This window comes from Ooceraea biroi, chromosome 1 (genome assembly GCF_003672135.1).
Source record: "Ooceraea biroi isolate clonal line C1 chromosome 1, Obir_v5.4, whole genome shotgun sequence".
Lineage (NCBI taxonomy): Eukaryota > Metazoa > Arthropoda > Insecta > Hymenoptera > Formicidae > Ooceraea > Ooceraea biroi.
The window spans coordinates 9,213,560-9,238,482 of record NC_039506.1 but is presented as its reverse complement, the minus strand read 5'-3'; the positions used below and the strand labels follow the sequence as shown (position 1 = coordinate 9,238,482).

Below are 24,923 nucleotides of genomic sequence, written 5' to 3'. Positions count from 1 at the left end.
GCGGAATCATGAAGTTGCCTGAAAAATGGCAAAAGATAATCAAACAAAATGGGCAATATATTGTTTAATAAAGTTTTTGTTTCCCATGAAAAATTCGCCTTTTATTTATATAAAAAAAAACGCAATTACTTTTTGGCCAACCCAATAAAATTAAAACATTCTCCGTATGTAATTCTGTTCTGCAGTGAGAACAATTATTAATTAATAAGCATAATAAAAAGATATTGATTAAAAGTATGATTTACATGAAGAATAACTTCCAATTCAAATTATAAATGACATAATAGTATAAAGTTCGGGAAATAAAAAGAATACTGCAAACATTTTCGAAAATTCACTGAAATCATGAGAAATTCGATTCGATGCACGCGTTTATCTTTCAAATTAAATTACATCTACGTACGATTTCCAAGTGAAATATTTTCCGTGGGGTACCAGATCAAATTAATGCGGCCGACTCGCGCGTGAATTACGTAATAACTAATCCTTTCTCGAGTCTCATCGTAATAATTACGGAAATAGAAATAAAACTGTGCACATTTCTGCAATTAAAGTGAAACGGATCATTCGAAAGGGTCTCGAAATAATCTACTTAATTAAAAATTGGACTGACGCGAAGGCCGATTGATACCACCATGTCGTTGCTTTTTAATTATATAATGACATCATTACAAAATGTATATTAACCAGGATCACTTGAGTTATTATTACATCAATTTATGAATTGTAATAACGTTCTTCAAATTTGATTGCAGTGTTCACGAAACAGATGGATCCTTCTTCGAGAGCTTCACCGCATTATCGTGGAAGCAAAAGAATCGAAGACGTGCTGTTCTTCAGGAAGTGGAAGCGAGAGCCGAGGAACCACCACCGCCGTCCAGAGACTCAACTTTGACCTCACAACAATATCGGCTTAGCAAAAAGGAGGTCAGTACAGTTCTCTCTGTCACGCAACTCTTTCTGTATTCTCTTTTATACATCATGTACAAAATTTTCTCTCAAAAAATGTAAAAAATACATTTTCCTAGTTTTATTAAAAATGTTTAATAAGACTTTCACACGATTTTAGTTTGTTTGACATTTCTGGCGTTCGTGTCTACAAACTAGGATTTATAGTCTGCGTCTGTTTGTTCCGTATTTCACAAGTTTGACAATATTTTCTAAGGGTAACTGAAACAAAGATAGATTTTCCGCAAATACTTGCGACACGGACGAATCGCATGCGACGTAGTTACATTTAGCGTCATTCCAATTGCAACGAGAGTTCGCATGCGGACGAGTAGTTTGCGCGTTTGTTCCATCTAAAGTATAATCCTGAGTAGATAAAGTCAGTGCAGGTCGGACAGGCGCACTCGACGCGTCGATCGAAATAAGAGGAGAGTCCGTAATGAGAGTACATTCTGCCATCGTTTGCAGATTATAGTGCAAATGAATAAAGCTTCTATTTCTTCGACTCGACTCTCCGATTTGACGTCTTGAAACTTCAATACCAAATCTGATCGTTCGCAGGACTCTTCAGCTGGTGTCTATTCATTTGGCTGGCCCGTGTAACTATTTGCAGGTCCAGTGGAACTTTAGAGAATGTTGAAGTTAAATCTCTGCATGCACGTTCATGGAAACGCAAATAATCAAATTCAAATTTATGCAGACGCGAACGTAACATTAAATGATTTGCATATCAAATATGTAAATTTTTGCGTCACAAGAATAATTTGAAAGTTGCTTCGTGCAAATCTCGGGCAAATCTCTATCGTGCGCTTTTGCTCGAAATGAGACGTCAATTCTTATAGATTTTAGATTTTATATCTTTGAGTACCCGAATTAGTGGAATCTGCACATATTTATAGATCCTGGATCTATGATCGATCCACGATTCATGATTACTAGTCATTGTAGAATTCTACACTCATCGTCGGTGAAATATGTCGATTTGCCTCGCCATGCATCTCTGAAGCTCTGGATATCTGCACAATTTTTTGCGCTGTCGCCTTACAAGCCCTCGACTCGCGTGAAATAAATGTGCAAGCGGAAGAACACTCTCAAGTAAATAGCGTTTCGACGAGAGAGCTCACCAATGCTCAACCAAGTTCTCGCGTCAAGCTGCCTGCGCATTTTAGCGTTCTCCTCTCTTCTATTTCCCTCGGATACGATACAATTCCCAGCTTTTTCAATCCTCATTCTTATCTTCAGACTTCGATGTGGCGTAAAGGTTGCGATGTGTCGTATTCCAATAATGGACAAAAAGCCAGCGTCGTCTTTTTGTTAATGAATGGAAAAAAGAAAATTTTCCATAGTATCGGAAAATGACATGAAACGCGGAATCCGCTAGCTTGAATTCATCGCTTTGAGCTTAGAATATTTTTGCAACAATCAAATTCGCGATAGATCTATTCTTTGTTTTAGTCAATAACATCCTATTCTAAAAAAGGCGTACGTGTAACTTCTTAAAGTTCTTTTTTATCGAATAGTTGAGGCCTCTTTTCCGCGACGCTGATTGGTTATCTCGCTTGGCTCGAACTTCGTGTGGTTTGAACTTCGTGTTGCGAATGTCAGAATGTCATAGTGGCTGTCAGTGCGATTATATTGATAAATTTGTGTTATTTCATCGTGAAAAATAAAATAAAATAAAATAGCGCGCGTAGCGCGCGCCTGTGTTGTTACGAATTTTAAATCATCGAGAACTCTAGGCAATATGCCAAATAACAATATAAATAGCACAGAACTCCTCGGAAAAGAAAAAAATTTTAATAGCTAGAACTTTTTCATTTCTAAATCTAAAGCATTTTCAATCGTCGAGACCTCTTCACAATATGCCAAATCCACTCTTAAAAAAGCCGTGTTAAATCAAATCGAAATCATTTTTGCCTCTTTTTCGCGACGCTGATTAGTTATCTCGATTCGCGTTGTGCGTTATGTTCAGTTTAGATTATCATCGCACGGCTGTCTTCGCGTGGAGGTTAACAATTTGGTAGAGTGTGATAATTGTGCATATAATAAATAATAGATATAAGATATTATTATTCGAAAACATTATTAATATTGAAAAATAAAATAGCGCGCGCCTGTGTTGTACTAGTATCAAATATAAAATAATAATAAGATAATCATGGAATAAGTGCATGGAATATATGCACAGAATAACGATGCCGTCTTTAATGAACAATCCGTGCAACAAAAGTTTCTGTCGATTCAACTGTCAAATCAATCAATTCAACTGTCAGACGAATCAATTTATCAATTTTCTAAAATTTGTTAACTCGTCAGTTTGTTAACTTGTGCCAGTTCAACGAAATAGTAATTAAAGGTTGTCTTGCATTCGCGAGTTAAACTTGACCGAGCTTCGAAAGCGCCAAGAATCGGTTTTCTATCTCCTGTGAAATGAGTCTGTAATCTTTCTCTTATAATAAACACCGTGTTACTTCAAATCCCTGATAAAAGAAGCAGGAGAAACGCAACTTTTCGCGGCAAGACAAAGGAAATCTTTTAGTCGCAACTTAAACGTTTTCTAATGTAATTTCCCGTATATTATCCTCATCGAAGTTGCTTGCAGAAATTATAATTGTACAATAAATCATTTTCTGCTGCAACAGACTTTTCCCGATGGTAATATACTTTATTGTTAAAAATTATATGGAAGAAATTTGCGAAAATAATCGCGAATGCTTTTATCAATGCATAATGTATTATTATACTACGTGATAAGGCGACAGTGTGATCTAATGATTAGAGAGACTCGTAACTATGAGGAACTAGATTCAAGTCCACTTGATCACAGGAATTTTATTCTAAACTGCGCCCTTCGTACTTCATACTCCGTTATGCAGGAAACTCGAGTATAGAAAACTGGGCTCCGTCTTTCGGATGAGACATTGAGCTATTGGTTCACGTACAGATAAAGTGCTGTGTTAGCTTTCCTCTCATTATATCTTGAGGTGTGTCTGGACGCTATAGCTAGCAGCCCCAACCCCAGACTAGAACTCGGCAGGCCAATCACCTACCAGTCCGAGTTGTTATGATTGCTGAAACCACTAGAAAAGCAAGCCAGCATGAATACTGTGACAGAAATAGATGGTGCCATTTCTTTGAGGGCTTATCTTTTTTATCCTATTCTAGATACTCCAGTTAAGAGCAACAGGATTATATATAATGTATTATAATACAGAAAAGAATTGTTTTTTCAAAGATATATTATTAGCTACTTGTAAAAGTTCGTAAGATCACAAATAGAAGCAGGATCACAAATTCGAAGCTTGGATTTAATGAATCAACAGTATTTCGCCATTTCAAAGTAATGGGAAAAATCCAAAAGAATGGAAGATGGCTTTAATATCATATGAACTTTTGCAAGCACCTAATACAACATAAAAATATTTTTAAATATTCTTTACATATGCTAGGTAGATGTATCAGACGATTCATTTGTAAACTATCACAATGAAATTTGGATACATTTTTTCCAGATGGAGCAATTGTACATAGAAGTTCTTTACACGATTGCAAACACGGTAGGTGCCAGTACAGGACAATACGCGCATTACAAAGAAGATCTGTATCGGTATGCCCAGGAAGCCTTTGGGATGCCACAGGATCAGCATCGACGATATCTCAATATTGCCTCGGAAGAAAAGGTATGCCAGTTTATTGACTTTTATCTCGAAAGTGCTGCGATATCGCTCCTTTCCTTGCAAAAAATGGGTCATAAAAGGTATCATTATCGACGTCGTAATAAAACTAAATGAAACGGAACTTATCTATCGTTACAGCCGCCTATCGTTGTGCTAAGCGTAGTGGTGATCGAAGCCGATGGACTCGAGGCGAAGGACGTTAATGGTAAGTGCATTACGTTGCATTTCAAGCAATCATGCTTCAACTTACGAGAATTTTTACGATAAAGAGATAAAGGAGATAAAAAGATTTTTTATCAAAATTAAGATTTCTTGTACAAAAAATAACGAAATTATATTTTTTAGTTAATTTAAAAAGCATCTTAATATATAATTTTAGCTTGGAACTAACTTTTTTTTAATTAAAGCGAAATTAAAGCGACGTTTTATTTTAAAGTCATCATATTAAGAAAGATATTGATCTTATCCATAAATTTTTTTTAATTTATTACTTTAATAGTGAGGATTAACGATTTCCGATCAAAATATTATCAAAAAGTTCTGAAGAAGTCACATTTTATATAGATCTGAACAGAAGCGAAACCATAAAAGTCAACACAAAATTCAACGCGATTTTACGAAAGTTCTTTCCACTGAAGAAGGACTGCTATCCTTTTTCAGGATTTAGCGATCCTTACTGCATGCTAGGGATCCAGCCCGGTAACGCAGGTGTGCCATTGAGCCCGCAAACGAATTTAACGGCGCATTCGCCGCATACACCCCCAGCATCCCCGAGGCAGGCGACTCGTGCTCTGTCCGATGGCGGTGAGAACGATAACTCACACCACGAGAAGCTTCGAAAGCACCACAGGTAAGTCGATGTACGAAAGCGCGACAGGAATGATAAATTGAATTGCTACAGCAAACTGCGCAGACACTTTGTAACATTGTTGTTATAGTTATCATCATTTTCATTTGACAGTCGATTATTTTAATATATTCTAATTGTGAACGATACGAGATGAGCACAAACCTTATGATTTTCAACCTGGAACATCCAGCAGATTTTTAGTCTAGTCTAGTCTCTGACGATAGATGCTGTGTTAATTATTCGTCAATAAAACTGCTTCTGCTTCGGCTAACAAGTTCCATTCTTTATTTCTCGTAGGAAGTATGCGAGATCCGTAGAACTGAGCTCTCCCCTGTAACTCGAATTATCTTACCCTCTTTATAAGAAAGACCGTCTATTACTGTTATTGATGGCGCAACTGATATTAACGATGCGATCTGCCAGTACACCAATTTCGGGAATATCATTTATCATAAAATATTGCGGCGTGTCTGCCGTCATTAACAGCACGATGAAGCATTGACGGCGCTACTTAAGATAAGTGCACACCTGCGTAAAGCGATTAATCTCGTAGAAAATAATCCTTAACTGAGAGAGCAAAGCGCATTTTTACACAGAGAAAATTGAGATATTATTAATTAATAATTTCTCTTAACAAATGGCGCGATTTTACGTGTAAATGGGAATTTAAAATCGTAAAATTTTGCATCTATAAATCTATAAATAATTTTGTTTGAAATATCTTTATTTAATCCTTTGTACAATCATTTGTACATACAAATTTCTTATACAATTTTTAGAATACTTGCAAATGTATGAATCTATATAAATATGTGAGTAAATATTTATGTGTAGTATACATACACATATAGAACTAAACATCGATGAAATTATAGATCCATGCATACATATGAATCTTACACGCAGCCGAACGATATACATGGTGCTAGAGGTCCTTCATCCATTTTTTAATAAAAAAAATATGCTATCGTACTGTGCAATTATCATTACTATTATTTTCCGGACAAGGGAAAATTAATCTACCGCGTTACGAATCCGCATATCACGCGATGATGTGTGCATTTACTGAGAGCTAACTCCGACGACGTTTGCGACAATGCAACGTGATGCACAATGGTCCTGCGCCGGATGTAGCAACTTCTACAAACGGCGAGCGTCGTTCTCCGGACGGAGAAAACGGGGCGAGAACATTGAGAGAGAACCGTAGTCCATTTTGTACTGTGTATGTTCCCATATTGTTTCATTCACCACCTGGTGGTATAAGTAAAATAATTAATGCGAATGTGACGGTGACGATGAGGACGAACAGTGCGTTGCGAGCTGCAACGAGACGCGCGACGTCGTCTGCGAGGTGTCGAGTCGCGTGCTTCGTTAAACGCGCGAGAACGGATCTCATCCAGATTCTGCGAGAACGGGTGTCATGCCGCATATTAGCATTAGAGGACCTGGAAGCTTTGTGAGGAAAGCTCGAGACTCTGTACTAACGGCATAATTTGCCAATTAACAGCAAAATCCCCGTCTAAGAGAGAGTCGTGATGTACGGATTTGTGTACATTCAAATGGCCATTTAATGCAAAACAACTGTAACAAAAAGCAATCGCGACGTAATGCAAATACCATTGTAAAGAATTCCTGCAGAGAAATTATCGCGTATAAAGAAAAATAATAAAGAATGCGGTGCTACTTATAAAAAAGAAAATTTATTTTTCTTTCTCATAAAATCCAGCATAAACCTTAAAATCGTGAACAGAATATAAGCTTTTGCATTTTTTTGCCATTTATTATTTAAGTTTTCTCTTTAACGTCGATAATTAATTGTTAGGCACTTCCGTTTCTAATGATGGAGGAGGTAAGTTACCGAATTGTGTCCCAATGATCAAATAAAACCACTTAAAGTTCAGAGATCGATGCAATGAAAGAAAAACCGTTGGAGATTAGGATGAATTGTCGAAGTGGTGGTTAGTAAATTGTCGATTCAACATCAGTTTCAGGCTCTCGTTTAAGCGCAAGGAGCACATCAGCAGGCGGGAACACCGCGAGTCCTTGAGCGGTGCTCTACCCGCGAAGTTTATACGAGCTACTTCGGTGAAGCCGCACACGCTGAGCCCGCGATGGAACGAGAAGTTCCGTTTGTAAGCGAAAACTTTGGGGCCTGGTCCCCTCGTAATTGGCGCTCGCAATCGCCGATCGTTTATTAGTCTCTTAAGCAGCGCAAATCCGTGTACTGACGCATAATCGCCGAACCGATTCCTTTTTCAGTGATATCGACGACATCAATACGGATATTCTCCATTTGGATATATGGTGAGTTTCCGAAAAAACACATTAATAATAGTCTTTTATCAGTTTTAATCAAACTCTATAGAAATGATTATAATGTAATCTTTATTGAATTTTTACTATAAAATTTATTTCTATAAATATTTTTTATCTATTTATTTTTCAAATAAATGTACAATTAAATTACACGTTGAGAAAACTGAAACATTGTGCTAAATTCATGTGCTAATATGCGAAAATCTACGAATCATTATTTGAAGAAACAATTGTTCGTGAAAATCTGAATGTCTACATGAATATATGAAACTTCTGATGAGGTGGCACCTTGTAATATTTGCGCTGATGAATTCAGGGACCATGATGACGAATCCTCGGTGTTTGACGCGGTGATCAAACTTAATGAAGTGCGGGGCGTAAAAGGGCTCGGGCGATTCTTCAAGCAGATTGCGCAGAGCGCTAGATCTGGGAGTCAGGATGACTTCCTAGGTTGCGTGAACATCCTTTTAGTGGTAATTACTTAACTCAACAGAAATTCTCTGTACATAGTATCTAAAATACTGTATATTACATTATTAAATTATTCCAACAGTAGATTGAGTGAGTTCTACATTTTTATTAATTTCATCGTTTGTGAAATTTAATCGTTAAATATCTTCATCAAATTTTCGAGTCAAGAATTAAAAACAATTTTAGTAATGCCAATAATTACTTTTAATTTTCCTCTAATTTGGCTAAATAATATATTTTATATAATATGATGTGACCGTTTAATTACATAAAGTAAAATATAACGCTGAAATTAAAATATAAACTTTATGTAGGATATTCCAAGCACTGGAGTGGATCAATGGTACAAACTAGAAGCACGGACACAAAGGAGTAATATTCAAGGTAGAATCAGACTAAAATTATGGCTGTCGACGAGGGAAGACCGTGGAACATCCGAAGAGGATAATTGGGACGAATTGAGGCAACAGGAAAGACTATATACAGTTTTCCTTAATCATGAAATGAACAAACAAGGGGTACGCATATCTGACATAAATATTCCCGTTCATATCATATATTGCACATATAATACGCTGCAAATTTTCCTGTAATACGATACGATACACCTTGCATCCGTTTACAACATATAACGCAAAATCATTAAACGTTACAAATGAAACAACATATCGTAAAATTTCAAACAAACATCGAAGAGAAACAGAAAAGGCAAATAAACAAATAACATTAAAAATATTTCCTTCCATAATATCGTTTTATTTAATATAATACAATATGATAAGTAATAACAACAATTTTTAATGTTTCCTCTATATACTATTTTTATTATTTTATAATTTTATTATTAACGGTTAATAAATGGTGTTATATTTTTTTATTAAGTGCCGATGCACGTGAAAATTGCGCAGATTGTGCCTTGAAGCGCATCATTGATTATCCATGATGATCTAAGATTCATTGACCAGACACGTTTTTATACACGTATCTACATGTTCTCCAGGAAGACTTTATTGGAGAATTGCCGCAAACCGCACTGACAATCTTGCATCAACACGCGATACAAGGTGATGTTACCGAATTGCAGCAGGCTTTGATAAGGTGGGTAGCGAGTTCTCGACACCATGCCGTAGATCCACGGATGCTTCATCGTCTTTTACAGGTAATTATGGTAACTATAGTATCGGTATCTTATTATTTTACACGCAATAATGTATTAAAATATATGATACCATCACGTATGTAAGAATGTAGATCTAAATTATTTTTCAAATTTAGGAACTGGATAATAGATGGCATACTGAAACCCTGTCGCGCGACGCAGAACAGTGCCTGGCAGATTCTTTCAATAATTTCTTGGAGGTCTCCTTGAAAAGAGTCAGGCAACATAGAGTACTATACCCACCTCTGTACAGACCGACTATATCAAAGCTGGATTACTTGCTTAGGTAAATTTATGTCTTTTATGGAAGTAACAATAGACATAAGAAACCTTTATGAATTTGTATTATGTGAAGTTTGAAAGAATGTAAAGAATATTATAACTACAAATAATTATGTTGCTATACACAGATGTCTGGGACTTCTTTCAAACATGAAGGCTTTCCGAACTTGCTGTCCATTTAACAAGGAAATCCGTGGAGAGATTATTACCGCTCTTAGAAAAGGAACTCTTGACTGGTAAATCCATTTCTTGTAACAAAATAATAAAATATTTACAATTTTCTTTCTTTCAGGGTTTATCTCTTTCCTATTTTATCTTCTTTTGTAATTGTTTTTACAGAAAAGCGCGCTTATATAAGTAAGAAAATATCACGAAAAATATAATATAAATATTTTCTTAAATTTGATTTTTCTTTTGCAGGTACGAGAATACAAGGCAACAGACAATGTGCCATGATCAGGAACCCGACCAGGACGCCGACCGAGTTCTGCAAGACTTCACGAACTTGGTAACAGCATTACTGGTCGATCTGGAACAAGGACTCTTATATTACAACAGTCTGTTTGAAAGGTAAGTTCTCTTCGGAAAAGAAAACATAAAGAATTAGATTAGTGGAAAACATACTTAAAAAATAATTACATCTGAAGAAATTTTCTTATTACCTATATTAAATGCAAAAAGTACTACAATACTTGGCATTCTTTTTTACTCTTTTATTAACTTATAATGTTATTAAATAATAATGTTTATAATAATGTTTTAAAATAATAATAATAATTTGTATAATAATGTTTTATTATATAAAAATGTTTTATATAAATCAGTAGTTTAAAAAATTGTCGGAATTTTTACATTTTGCGAGCATTTTGATAAAAGTGTTACAATCTTGAACAGTATAACAATATAACAATAGAATCCCCAATAGCCAACTCTGTCGAAAACAAATATCATCAGAGTCTGCTACAGATTTGACGCAGGTTTTGTCTTTTCTATACTGTTAGCAACATAGCAACAGAAACATAACAAAATCTGTAGGCATAACCAATCTGCAGCGCACATTTGCACTATTTCTGCCGCCAATCTGTTGTTTTATTATGTCAGCAGGATTTGGCAACAAAACAAAAGCTTAATGCGGACACAGATGGCACCGTATCTGCTGTATCATTCTGATTAAATTTGTTTCCGATCTGCTGACATATTGTTAACAATTTGCTTATTGGGATGTAATGGCGGTACATTAAAATGTGTTTCAGCACGAACGGTGTGCCATATTTCTCAGCAGTTTACAAGCAATTGGAAAAACTGGTAAGGATACAAGTGAGAGACACGTTCCTCACTATGAACGGATAATAAGACATATTTATATAAATAGAATTTTATATCACTTGTAATCTCGTAACGAAATATCGCGTCAAAGATACACTGTCACATAACACATCATTATTTTTTATTCACTGTGTCGTCAAGCTGGATGTGCTATGTTTGGCTTAAACGCTTTATACAAGACGTCGATCGTACTTGCAAAAGTGAAGAGATCTATGAGAAAACAAAAAAGAGAAGCAAAAAAATCAATTTAACAATTTTGCCTCGAAGTTGCCCAAAATATAATATTTCAAGAATAAATTCGCAAAAATGTATTTTGAAAGAAATTTTATTATATCTCTAATTTTAAGGCACTTTTTAATTAATTAATAAATTATATCAGATTTAACAAAAATATATATCCGGTCGACGTCCTTTTGCATTGAAATAACAATACATATTACTGTTTATATATAGAGTGTCCTATATTTTTGTATCTTCAAATGACACATATGATTTCAATCAAAACAGTACGTTAAAAATTTAGAGATGTTGATTATGAGAACGTTGAGCTACATTACAAAGTAAGAGCAAAGGCAAGCTTACACGAATTTAAAAAAGATGTGATATAATTGGACACTCTGTAAATAAACGAGTCGCAGTGACCTGAAGGAGCCAGGTTGAGAGGAAGCGTGACGACGAACTATGAATGTCCATCAGGTCAGCGCGATTTTATTGTACACGAGATGTTTGTCCATAGCTGGCGGAACACGTGGCGAAACACATGGAGAACACTTTCGAGGTACTTTTTTTCATCGCCACCACAAAATATTAAACTCTCTTTCTCTTTCTCTCTTCCTTTTTGTCTTTCTCTCGATCTTTTGCTTTTCTCTTTATCTTTCTCTCCTTTCTCTTTGTCTCTTAGTTCGAATTTCCTGCATAATGTAAATTTCGCATTTTTATCTGCATACCCATTAAGGAGAATCGTGAATTAATTATTGCATTTATTATTCGAAACAATTAATTTTTTACACGTAGTATAGCTGTAACATATTGTTTAGTAGAGAGAGAAGTAAAATTTCAATATATATGAAATAAATAGTAGAATTTTCTGAAAAAAATATTATGTATATATGAGTATGCAGTTAAACGAACAGATGTTATCAACTTAGTAATTTGACAAATGGGTTTTATTGTATATATTTTATTTACTCATTATAGTTTCGATACAATTATTCTATTTTAATCGATGATTCAAGCTCGCAACTGTATAATATCTGAGCCTTCACATATAAATATGTATATATAAAAAAATATTTTTTAATGCAAAGAGAGTACACTCTGAACTACATACACAGATATACAAGAAGAATACCCTAAACTGCACAAAACGGGCAATAGTGTGCCACTCAGAGATCAGAAATTATCAAAATAAGCAATTCTAGTTGACTGTACGCCGCTAGAAATGTAAATATATTTTTCAAGCCTTAATTGTGTCTCATATTTAAGTCAGTCGCCAATTCCGTGCTAATTACGACAAACATACGGGTTTCAGTGCTACCTAATCGTCAGTAATTCGATATAATGCGCCTTCTTTGTGCTTCTGTCGTGCGCAAATCGACGTCGAGTTCCCTCCGCATGCATAACCGGATAAAACACCGATGCACACTACTGCCCCTGGAAATTTTTCGTGCCACTTGTCGCCCGTCGGTCCTCTTATTTCCTGCCGTAGGTGCACATTTCCTCCGCGACACAGAATTTCTCGTGAGTAAGAAGCATTACATACGTTGCATGCACCCATCCGGATTATTAGCGGGACACAGCTGCACTTGACGCGTTACCGATTGCATGCGCTCGCCAGTTCAGCGGATGATGCACTACTACTCATTTATCTTTGTGCAACTTATTTTTAATCACGGTACACGATGCATTCCTCGTTATGCGATTGCTCCATTGCGCGTGATCGCAGTCTTCTGAAAATGTACTTTCAAAATCTCTCACGTTTATGTGTAGACTTGGGAGTACTCGTGGAAAGCTTAAAGTATTTAAACGCATAGTAAAGAAGTAGATTTCTTAATATCACAACATTTTACTTTTTAAAATTTGTTGTTAAGATAGCTTTGCTATTACTTAAAATTTATTACAACTATTAAGAGCAAGTGTTACCATCGTGTGTTACCGAAAGTGTTTCAACAATTGAACGTACAATTTACGAGGAATGCGTTTGTACCCGCACACTATACCGCAAAAAATGGATAAATTAAAATTTATTATGAGAATTTTATTTTAAACCTGATTTTTTCTAAACGTCAAATCTAGAAGAAATATATTACTATACATATTGGTACAATATTATTTTCTGTAATAAATTTTCTAAAAATTAAAGCAAATATAAAAGAATATAAAGCAATAAAAAGAATTTCAGCAATTATACTGTAAAAAATTATACTGTAAAATAATTTTGAATATCAGAAATTCACAACTTTATAAATTTTACAATGTTACCTTGTTTATCGAATTATCTATTTTTTGCAAACTAAACAAAACTGACATAGAGATATCCAATTTATATTTTTTGCACTTTCAGGAATGCCATTGTGCACCCCCAATTTCGCCATTTCTCTTGCGAGTCCTGATTAAATTTCTTTCGTAGGTGCCGCATATAAAATTCTCTCGTTTTCGGAAATACCATAAAGGCAGAAATTAAAGCTAAACTTATTTTACCATAAAAGATTTACAGCAGAAATGGAGACGCGAACTAATCGCATTAAATTTCCATGGAAAACCAAATTTAATCGCGTCGAATAAAAACTCGGGTTTTATTAAGGTTTATTAAGATTTACACGGTTCCAGCGAATCTTTGATGTAATCGTGCATCCCTTTCGAACGACACGCTGCTTATCAAACCGGAAACTGATCGTGGCAACCCCATCGAGCAAGTCATGCACGATATAGCGGATACACTGTGTGAGGATACTTGAAACTTATATCGAACATTCGGCTCGTATCTTACTCGACAAGTGCTTTCCCCTGCAGCAATTCGCCGCGGTGATACTCGAGAAGTTCTGCAATACCGAAACTACCTGCTGTGTGCGCAACATACGCGACGCACCCTCGTTCATCCCCCTTAACCGCATCGCTCGAGCTGACATCCGGCTCCTCTCTCGAGACCTCTCTCTCTCTCTCTCTCTCTCTCTCTCTCTCTCTCTCTCTCTCTCTCTCTTTCTCTCTCTCAATTAAAGTCGCGCATCAGCGATCTGTGTGCGACGACCTAACACGAACACACGGAATTGAACTTTAATTGCTCTACGTATAAATTTTGAGAGCGCAAATCCGTTGAGAGTTTACGAAGCGACATTTAAGCGATGCGTGTATGATCTAACTAGCTCTTTGACAAACGCTGTTGCGCTTACGGGGGTATATGAAATCAGTCCCGCAAAATGTGATTTTATATACAAATTCAGTTATATAATTTTGAATTTAATCTCAAAAGTGTGTTTTACACGCGCTGAGATAAACACTTTATGTAAAGTAAGAAGAAGTAGGCAGTGTGTATCAAAGAATATTACAGTTTCTCACTATTATCTGGAATTACTATTCAGATATATTTATAATATAATTATTATACGTGGGGATATTATATATCATGAGCATATTATGGACGGGGAGTACTAATTAATGTCAAGATGAAATTTATGAAAATGCCGAGGAAGCTTTGTATGAGGAAATATTATAATCTGTTGCTTTTATTTCATATTTATGTGGAGATATTCAATCGTGATGTACAACAATGTTACAGTTAATTTATTAAAACAAAATTAAAATAAAATATTTAATTCAAATATGGTAGAAATGCTATTGCATAAATTCTTACGTGTAAATTCCGTGTAAAGAAACTGTTGGATAGTATATTATATTAATAGTATATTATATTATTTTATTTGGACGCGACTGTATTATGTAAATATGTATATATTTCGAAAAAGGCATGTATCGTATTTTTTGGCGAGACTTTTTACATTTTCTCAGCTTTCTTAGTAAATACTTTGAATTAGTTGAGCTAGTTAAGCCTCAAGAAATTTCGGCAAACTTTAATGAAATATTTCAAGAATATCGCCGCGCGTAAGAGATAATGATAACGCTGTTTAGATGCAGAAAGTAATATTTTCTCCGCTTGTGCGTTTGAGAGTGCACGATGGAAGAAATCATATATAATTGAAACCATCGGGGCTTTCGCAGATGCATAACGAACTCGGTGCAAGAGTCACCACTGCCTGTCTGCAACTGCATGGTCAAAACAGAGACGAAGAATATGTTTTACCACCCGGTGCTGAAATAGGAACGCCGATATTTGAACTGTACCTGGCACTCCAAGACTTTGTAACGTAAATATTTTCTTTGTCAATAATGTCGTTTTCGAATAAATTGTTTAATATACGATATCATTTTTTTATATTTTATATTTAAAAAGAATGAAAAGAGTAACATGAAATCCGTCATTTTCAGCATGAAGGAGAAATTACCGCAGTCGGACCATAAAACTTTAGCAATCTGCAAATATTACGAGTGGTTCAGACCAGCTGTCGACAAATGGCTGGATCTCGCGAAGCTCAAAGCAATCCAGAGGGTAAGAAGAGCGACAGAACTCGATCAGATCTGTGGCGGGGAATATTTTGTTAAACACTGCACATCGGCGATCGATGCTATTGCATGCTTTTATCAGGTACTTGTATATCAAGTTTTTTTATATTTTTAAGCTATTCCTGATTTACAGTCTGTTTAATAAGAAAGTATCCGGCAAATCTCAAATGTAATAAGAATTGCAACTTTTCTGTTATGTATAAACTGAGATGTATGTATGTAATAATTATATATCTTCTTTTAATCCTACATAGATTCAGGAATTCTGGAAAAAACTATTATGGCCGGATCTACCTGGATCGTACAACTTTGTGCTAAAAGTTATTGACGTAAGTGCCTACAATTATTTTATTGTAAATATAAGTTTATATTTAGATTATACTATTTACAACTATTTCGGTGTAACCATAGTGTAAAAAATTTTCACAAATTTCGCGATGCGCTATTCTGAAGTACTAGGATTATTTTGTCTTTCCGTTTTATTTCAAGTTCCCTTAATACAGATAAGTATATATTATGATAATTTATAATATTTATAACTGCGCGTCATGCGTCATATTGTATATTTATGCAGTAATTATTTTAAATATATCCATAATTGCATCAATATTCGTATAATAATATAAAATATCATTATAATATCGAAATTCGTAATTATAATTTTGCCGCAGGCGATATGCAGTTCAGCGGCTTACTACGCAGAAATAACGCATCAGAGACTGGCGGATAGCGGGTATTATGAGGAACATACGCCATATAAGACCACAGATGAGGTAATCGCTCAGGTAGAGATTGCTTCGCTTTAGTATAGTAGTAATAGTAGTACACTTCCTGCTTCGCAAAATAATTTTGCGCCGAATGTATCGCGTCGGAGTTATCAGAGTATCGTTGTAATCGCAACTCTGCACGGCAAGCGAAGCATGATGTAAGATGCAGCGCAAGCATATTCTTTTTATTGATGCATTGGCTTAAAATGTGCGTCTAAACTTAAACATTACGCGTAAACAATATTAAAAGCATGATAAATTTTTACATATATAAAAACATATATATATATATATATATATAAACAGATTGCGTACTGCCTCAATTAAATATTCAAAATTAAATATAAAGCTATTACTTTTAATAATTTATTGAAAATATTATTTATAATTATTACGTATTTTCTAATTATATTATAAAACAATATCAATTATTATAAAGAATCATTTAATTGAGAAAAGGTAACAGGTCATTTAATTTTATTATAAAATATTTTGTTCATTATTATGACCGAATTCTAAAATTACAATCATAAATTGTTCGATATAGTAATTAATGAATACATAAATTCTGGGATTTATTTCATTTTTGAAAACGATACAAAGCTTATGGCCACAGATAGACGCACACGCGCTTTTAGAAACGTTGCACGTGCGTGAAGTATAAGGCGCGATATAAAGATAATTAATTTATTATTTGACTGTAAACTGATAATTCATCATATTCTCAGATGTGCATAGCTATTAACGGTTTGGAGTACGTTAGAAGATGGTTGTTAAATGTGGGCGAGGAACTCCACGTGGAACAGATCCTGATCGCTTTAGAAAGTCAGGCGGGAGACTCTATTCGATCACCATGGCGGAACGCTTTGCTGACGCCGCTGGAGCAAACTCCCGGGCAAATGTTACTCTTCATTAATCAGATAGTCTCGAGAATCGGATCAAAGGTACGCTAAAATTGAATCAATAAATAAGAATAATAAAGAAAAATTGCGATTGCTTGATAGCTTAAATTTTAAGTTACATATTTGAAGTAATGCAATTGTTATATCTTGCATTATAATTTGCGTAATACTGTACATATAAATTTTATATATAACACAATTTTTCCTATTGTATAATAAAAATATATATACGGGGTATCTGACATAAGGCGAAAAACCTCTCGCCCACAGGTAGATCTCGTCAAACTGAATTAAAAAGTCGCGCCCGCGGCTAGCCGTTTTTTACGTCATTCATACCTACTTCTCTCGCTGCCAATCGCGTCCGTTGAATTAGTGAACTTTCTTTACTTAATTACTCGAAATTTTACGTGGTTGTTTGCAAAATGGTACAGGACTTTTTAATTCAGTTTGACGAGATCTACCTGTGGGCGAGAGGTTTTTTGCCTTATGTCAGACACCCTGTATATATAAGAAATATAATAATAATAAATATAGATGTAATAAAAAATAAAAAATTGATATTTTCGTCAGAAATATTCTTGTCTACAATGATATCGTATAAATTAACTTTGTTATTCAATTCATAGATGAGGCCACCTCTAAAGAAGGCGATGTTCCATTTAGCTTGGTCTCCCGATAGCTTACCAACTACAGAGGCGATAGCACCTCTTGTAGAATATCTGGATGTTCACCTGGTGGCACTTAATTCGGCTCTGCTAGTCGCCAATTTCAACCGCGTCCTACAAGAAGTATGGGAAGTAGTCCTCAGTGAATTAGGCAGTCAAATGGACGGTAACGCCGAGGTAAATACAATTTCTTCTCTTTTTGGTAATAAAAAGATTTACGCTTTTCACATCTCGCTGTAAATTATTTAGTAAATCATAAATAATAATTATGTTACTATTTACAGGACAAACCAATAATGTTCTACGAGAGACTACACGAGGCGCTCGATTTATTAGTGAGATTTTTCAATGCTGACGACAAAGGCTTACCTTTAGAAATGTTACGCCGTCAGAGCTTCATGAACGCCGAAGAACGCCTTCAGTATCATAAAATGGATACGACCTTCTTGATCGATCGATATTATCAGCAACGTCTTCTGGTATGATATTTGTATAAAATAATTAGCGAAGTAAAATATAATTATTCCTTTAATTTATTTTTATTTTATTTAAATACACATAATTCTATGTATATTAGACAAGCAGCAATTGTTTTATCTCACTTATAAAAATGTATTTAAAACTTATAACAATTTATATTACATTACATTAATATAGTGCGTATAAATTATATATAACGATTTAATACGACACACGCTTAATTTAAAAAAATACAAATACTAATAAGTAAAAATATGTATTAACATTTTAGGATCAACTGAACACATCTACCTTTGAGTATGGAGTTCTGACAATACGAGCTTATTTGAATCACGATTCACTTTGCGTCGAAGTGATAAATGCGAGGGATGTCATACCACTAGATCCGAATGGATTCAGCGATCCTTTTGTGATAATTGAGTTGCTACCACGACGTATGTTTGAGCATTGCGCCGAGCAACAAACTAATGTGAAGAAGAAGACTCTAAATCCCATGTTCGATGAGTGTTTCGAATTGTGAGTATATCTTATATAATTATAAGCTTATATAATTTTATAGCAATAATTTATTTAAAAGATTTCTTAATTATTTAATATTAATTTGTTTTTAATTAATAAATATTACTTGTAGTAATAATAAAATGTATATTTTAATATTTGATAGATTGAACTAGAAATTTACTTCAATTCTCAGACAAAAATTCTCTCGGGAATAGAATATCTCTCAGATATTTTAATGTAATAAGATATGTAATTTATAACTAAACTCTTAATTAAATTGTCTATTATTAGCGTGTATATCGCGATAAAAAATTTGGATAAATTTTAAATTTAATTCAAAATTATATCTAATATTGTTTAATAACTATTTCATTTTATTTAACGTTATAGAAACCGATAAGAATAGAAATATTTAATATACACATATATGTATATCTTTGTGTTTTTAAGTTCCGTAAGTGTGGAGCAGTGTCGTGATCCGAATGCAATGATGCTCTTCACGGTAATGGACCACGATGTCCTCACGGCGAATGATTTTGCTGGTGAGGCTTTTCTAGGACTCAGTACCATTCCTGGCGTTGCCGACACAAACACCAACATCGACAATTTCCATGGCCTCAAGCACCAGGAGTTACCGCTTATGCACCAGAAAAACCGGAGTGAGTAATAAATTGATCAAACAATAAAATGAAATTCCTATATTCATAAATCTCTAAGTTAATAAACATTGATTTTTTTATTTGATATATTTTTAAATTTTATACATATAATAAGCAGAATCTGGATAATTTAATAATCAGAAAATGTATTTTATGTTATTTAAGTGTTACTTAAGCATTGTATTAAATAGAAACTTTTAGTAAAAATCTTTACATTGTACTTTTGGAAATGATACTTTACCTTACTTGTTACCTGTATTTTTCATTTATAGATCATCCGATTCTCCAAATACTAGAAAGCCGAGTCGGCGACAAAATGGCTCTCGACTTTGTGAAGAAGCAGAAACAACGATTCGCTACGTAAGTGCAACATGAAAGTCGAGGGTAAAAGAGGAAAACAGTGGCAGTGCATCATAACTGCTACCAAGACTTGTAATCTTAAGAGTTAATGAGAAAAATCAAGGAGAAGAGGAAAAGAAAGAGAAAATCCATCCCTGCGGAATATCGTCGACTCTCACACTCTCCCACGCACTCTACTTTTCTGCCTGTCTTTCTACCAGCCTTCATCCAAGGATCCATCTCGGGTCTACTTCAGTGTAAATCGTGTTGAATATAATTGGTGTTGGTTTGAAAAAAAATAAAAATGGATATATATAAGAAAGAAAGGAAGGAAAGGCACGGTGGAAATAGATCGAGAGAAATTATATCAGAACTATTTTTGTGTCGAAAGAAAAGAGTAAAGTGAGCGATGCGCAACACACAGAAAACAGTATAAACGTAAAGCGTCGGTGTGACGTAGCTAAGGATAAATGTTTAATAGCCCGTCCTGTCTCGGGCTCGAAGAGACGCCGAAACGATCGCAAAGTCCTTTATTTTGTATTTTATATACGGGAAGACCGAATATATTTAATTACTCGTGCATATATTTGCAAACGCTTAGATAGAGATTTTCCGAAGGAATGCACGAGTATTCACATATTATCAAGATTCAAAAAGACTTCCCTTTGCAGTAGCGCGACTTCACTTTCGTCTGTCGAGTATCAATTGTAAATGAAAGTGGAGTTTCCTTGATATTAACATAAATGTGCGCCATGTATGACACGTATGATGACTTTCTTCCAAACAAATAATTATTTTCACAAACAGCTTCAATTATTCTCACAAGCAGTGAGAAAGAAAGTCATCGATACTGTTCATGGAAAGCTCCGCTTTCGACTTATGTAAAATTGATTCATGACAAAGCTGGGAGGAAAGCAAAAATCTCTTCTGCTCTCTTAAATTAACACAACCGTCTTTTATAAACAAAAAGAATGATATAAAATTATGAATTAAATTCCATAAATTTATCTAACTCTTCGGACGACGCAACGCACAACGAATAATAGCATTAATGGCTAACTTAATCGATTATATTGATTGTTTCAATCAATTATTGCCATTTCAATTGTTAAGAACGGAAATGAGATATATATTGCCAATGATGTAAAATTAAAAGCATCGAGTCATATCTTTCTCTCTAAAAATATTTGCCGCACAATAAATTATGAAGATTACTTTTAGGCGCATATCTTTTAATCAAGTTACATTAAAATTATGCTAATGCATTCCTATATAATCCAAATAAAATGTGCTTTTCCTCCCCGAAGAGCAGCCGCAATGCTTCGGCGTCACTTCGACGACACTGATCGAGCCAAGAGGATCTATATACGATATTTTTCTTACTCATCATTGGCTACAGCCTCTTTCTATCTTTTCACCACTAAAGCTCTTTTCTCGCTCGACGTATCATTCGAACTGAAACGCTTCTTTTCGATGATCCATTCTGTGATCTCTTCAACATTAAGAGAAAGGAACAAGGGAATACAAAAGTATGCAAGTCATTTATAAATTCACCGCGATTGAAAATCTTGCGTGTGTATTTAAAAAGCATTCTCGATATATCGTTCTCAGTATAAAACTATTCTTATTATTACTATTTTTATTTTGTTCGTATACAGTATGTACGATTGGGTATACCTTTCGATTTGGCGCGATATTGATAAATTCTTCGTGAATCTAACATTGAAGCACATGTAACACATAATAAATGAATGAATGCAAATTAATCAAAAAATCGAAATTAATATGAATTTTTTAAAGTGCAATTTTTTTAACTTGCTCGATACATGCTATGGGCTACACTTTGATCGCATCTAAATACGAAATTATTGGAACAACATGTCCGTTTTGTTAAATATATTAAGCAAGTTAAATTTATTCGTTTATAATAATTTGCGTAAATAATTTAAAATAAGCAAGAGAAGACAGATAGTGCATTGTATTTGTGTAAAGTGATTGCAGGTTTATATTGTATCATTATTGATGTGGAACAAAATTGGCGATGCAGACAAATAAAACTTGCAACGAATAAAGGACAGAAAAAGGAACGAAAAGGCAAAAACGAAAGATTCAGTCAAACGTACACATGTCAATTTTTCTAATGCACGTACTCATGCGCGTGCGAATGCACTTCATTCTAATTATACGAAAAGAAAATACACTTTAATTATAGATACAAATACCCCGCGTAACACATCTTTATATTTCACACGCCTTGTATGACAAAAAAGTACAGATGAAAGAGAATAAATACAAAACACAAACCTTGAAGATTAATTCTGATTCTCGAGAAATTTTGTGCATCGAATTCATATCAAACAAAGTCTATCATATTTACTTTTTGAACCTTTTTCAACCACCAAAACGTATGTACAATCTATCTTGTATCGTGAAACGAATAAAGTAAAATAAATGTACACTCAAGTGATTAATAATGTGTGCATTAATTACAATAGTCTAATTATATATTCTAGTCTGTAACTATATTATAATAGATATATAAATTTAATTTTGATATTCGATTATTTTCTATATATTCTCCTTTTTTATATAATTTATATAAATTATATTTTTTAATTATATTCCATTCAGCGAAATAGATATTTTAAAATATTCCAAGGAATTTTCCCGGAGGACAAGCCGGTAATTGGCACGTTTTCTCTTCCATCTCGGTTTCTGCGTCATGGCAATCGCGCAGACAGTGCCTCCACCTGATTTGCCGCCCCTTACCGCAGGTAACACTGCAACTGCTCCAATCCATCCATCTACCCCATTTGCGACGCGATCTTCTCCTCGTTCGGTGTCCTCGCGCAAATCTCGAGGCGCCGGAAGACATTCGTGACGCTCTTTGCCCAATCAGAGTTGCTTGTTCATTGTGCGGATACAGGCGATCATCAGTGCTACCGGCAATTTTAGATTTGAAATTCGAAACTCCTTTCTCCAAAGAGATCCTTGGTGATTCTTCGACAGCTATGCTGCCTGCATTTTTTCCAATACACGAATCCGTGTATAAAGTTTCATTGTGATTGCTCACGTACACTTGTAACTCATTTACCTGGAAATAAATAAATAAATAAATAAATAAATAAATGCAAAAATATAAAATAGTCTCGTAAATCCTGGTTTCAATTTACAAATGAAAATAAAAGAGGAAAAAATGTTTTAGGCAATTTTCATATAGATCATATAAATATTCTTATTTAACCGTTTAATGCAGTTTTTACCTTGATAATTAATTTTTCAGCAAGCTCCTTTATCTCTTCGATTGATCGCACAGCGCGATCACTACGAGTCCTTCTGTTTCCTGTCTTTTCATATTTTGTGCCCCTAATTGACTTTTGTGCAACATTCTTGAAAGATTTTCCTGTCGCGTTTATATCATTTGATCGATGACTTTTAAATGTAATTTCTTGATTCCTCTTCGACCGCAACTTCGTGTCCTCGTCCATCGATTCCGCAGATATTTTATTTGTGCGATCTTCCGTTCTTCCGTTTTCTAAGCTTTGATCATCTTTGATCGCCTGCAAGACGGAATCAATCGAATGAGTTTCTGCGAATAAGATTCATAGAAAGCATGGTGTTTCCAGAATCATTTGTTACCTGGCTCGAAACGTTTCCATAATCTACTTTCTTTAGTGTACTTTTTATAATTAAATTATTGGCCTCCTTTCTCTCAGAAGAATCGAAATTCGAAATGAGTTTCGAATTTGTAACGTCGAAAATTTTGTCGATTATTCCATCTTTTGACGTGAGTAAATAAGATGTCCTCCTAGCAGAATCTGTCCAATTGTTGGGATTAAGACACAAAGACTCATTTGTGGGCATCTTTTTAATACGCACTCGGAACTCTACTTTTCCGGTATGCACGAAGGGTAACGCAACAGTATTGCCTCCTCGTTGTTCATCGAAACTTCTATTACTAGTTAATAACGCGCTGCCTTTCTGATCAATTTCTACTTTCTCATCGTTAGCGTTGAGTCTGGCAATATCAGTATCCAAATTATTACTTCCAGATTTGGGCGGTGGAAAGGGCAGCAGAAGACGACGATGGCGATGATGAAGACGTGAAGACTTCAAAGTGTCGTGCTTTTTGTCTTTAACTTGAGTGCCAACATGATACCTCGAGTTTCCGATATTTCCCTTCACGCGTTTCCTACGTTCCCCGGTTTTAGATAAGACTCCTCTCTTATGTCGTGGATGCGGAGTATCCGCGATCGTTTTATAAGGAACATTAAGCAAACCTCTACGATCTAGGTCCACATATGGTTCCCCGAACTTGGATATCGAATTATCGAATACATTTATCGTATTGTTGCTACTGTAGAAATTTCGTGGCGAAGACTCAAGTGAATCTGTAGAGCGATTTCTTCGATAAACAGTCGAATCGTTTGTCGGCTCGTTTCTCTTAATGCGAACGTGGTTCGCAAAGTCCTGATCACTCTTGCCATTAGGATCTTCCATTATTGCAGGATTGTTATAATCAACTAAAGTCTTTCTGTTCTCACTCTTTGTAACATTTTTATATTCTTTATCACTTGTAGTTTTAGCTACCTGGCTGCTTTTAAGACACGAACTGTTATTCGAAGATCTTGAGCCAACAATCTCGGTTAAATTACTTTCATGGAATGGTCTATTTTGCCAATAATTGTTAAGATCGTATGCCAGTCTTTCTTCTTGGAAATTCAAAAGAGAAGTATTTTCTCCTAAAGAAAAATCAGGAAATACATTAAATATTGATGATTATATTATTTATATCTCAGGAACTTATTATTATTTTATATTACGTTTATCCGAAAGATTTGCTTTATTACATGAAATTGTGATTACAATTACTCAATTTTGAAATAATTCTTTATTAATAATTATAAGATATTTATTATTAATTTTAACTTTTGTCAGAAGGCATTTCATAGTTTATTTTAATA

The 24,923-nt window shown here is 34.6% G+C and overlaps 2 protein-coding genes across 5 annotated transcripts in view; one reads left to right on the top strand and one right to left on the bottom strand.

Moving 5' to 3' along the window:
- The window catches only part of LOC105279971 (BAI1-associated protein 3), a 69,528-nt gene extending 47,098 nt beyond the window's left edge, over positions 1–22,430 (top strand). Inside the window, exons 4-27 of one of the 4 annotated variants that reach the window (XM_011340105.3) lie at positions 756–927; positions 4,461–4,628; positions 4,764–4,830; positions 5,286–5,475; positions 7,461–7,607; positions 7,735–7,779; positions 8,108–8,264; positions 8,577–8,780; positions 9,263–9,421; positions 9,538–9,707; positions 9,832–9,939; positions 10,124–10,273; positions 10,957–11,008; positions 11,766–11,807; positions 15,245–15,390; positions 15,512–15,728; positions 15,901–15,975; positions 16,318–16,431; positions 17,142–17,357; positions 17,942–18,157; positions 18,265–18,459; positions 18,732–18,976; positions 19,412–19,620; positions 19,893–22,430. In XM_011340105.3, coding sequence (XP_011338407.1) covers positions 756–927; positions 4,461–4,628; positions 4,764–4,830; positions 5,286–5,475; positions 7,461–7,607; positions 7,735–7,779; positions 8,108–8,264; positions 8,577–8,780; positions 9,263–9,421; positions 9,538–9,707; positions 9,832–9,939; positions 10,124–10,273; positions 10,957–11,008; positions 11,766–11,807; positions 15,245–15,390; positions 15,512–15,728; positions 15,901–15,975; positions 16,318–16,431; positions 17,142–17,357; positions 17,942–18,157; positions 18,265–18,459; positions 18,732–18,976; positions 19,412–19,620; positions 19,893–19,984 — 3,556 coding nt within the window. In that variant the 3' untranslated portion in view covers positions 19,985–22,430. The remainder of the gene's footprint in view (positions 1–755; positions 928–4,460; positions 4,629–4,763; positions 4,831–5,285; positions 5,476–7,460; positions 7,608–7,734; positions 7,780–8,107; positions 8,265–8,576; positions 8,781–9,262; positions 9,422–9,537; positions 9,708–9,831; positions 9,940–10,123; positions 10,274–10,956; positions 11,009–11,765; positions 11,808–15,244; positions 15,391–15,511; positions 15,729–15,900; positions 15,976–16,317; positions 16,432–17,141; positions 17,358–17,941; positions 18,158–18,264; positions 18,460–18,731; positions 18,977–19,411; positions 19,621–19,892) is intronic. The other 3 variants (XM_011340106.3, XM_011340107.3, XM_026973125.1) reach the window with 3 other exon arrangements.
- Positions 22,431–22,538: 108 nt separating this feature from the next.
- LOC105279987 lies at positions 22,539–24,732 on the bottom strand (the record flags this gene model as incomplete). Its single annotated transcript, XM_011340131.3, has 3 exons — positions 22,539–23,053; positions 23,223–23,519; positions 23,599–24,732. Coding segments are annotated over 3 exons (1,881 nt in total), but the record flags the coding sequence as incomplete, so codon positions are not given.
- Positions 24,733–24,923: the final 191 nt, after the last annotated feature.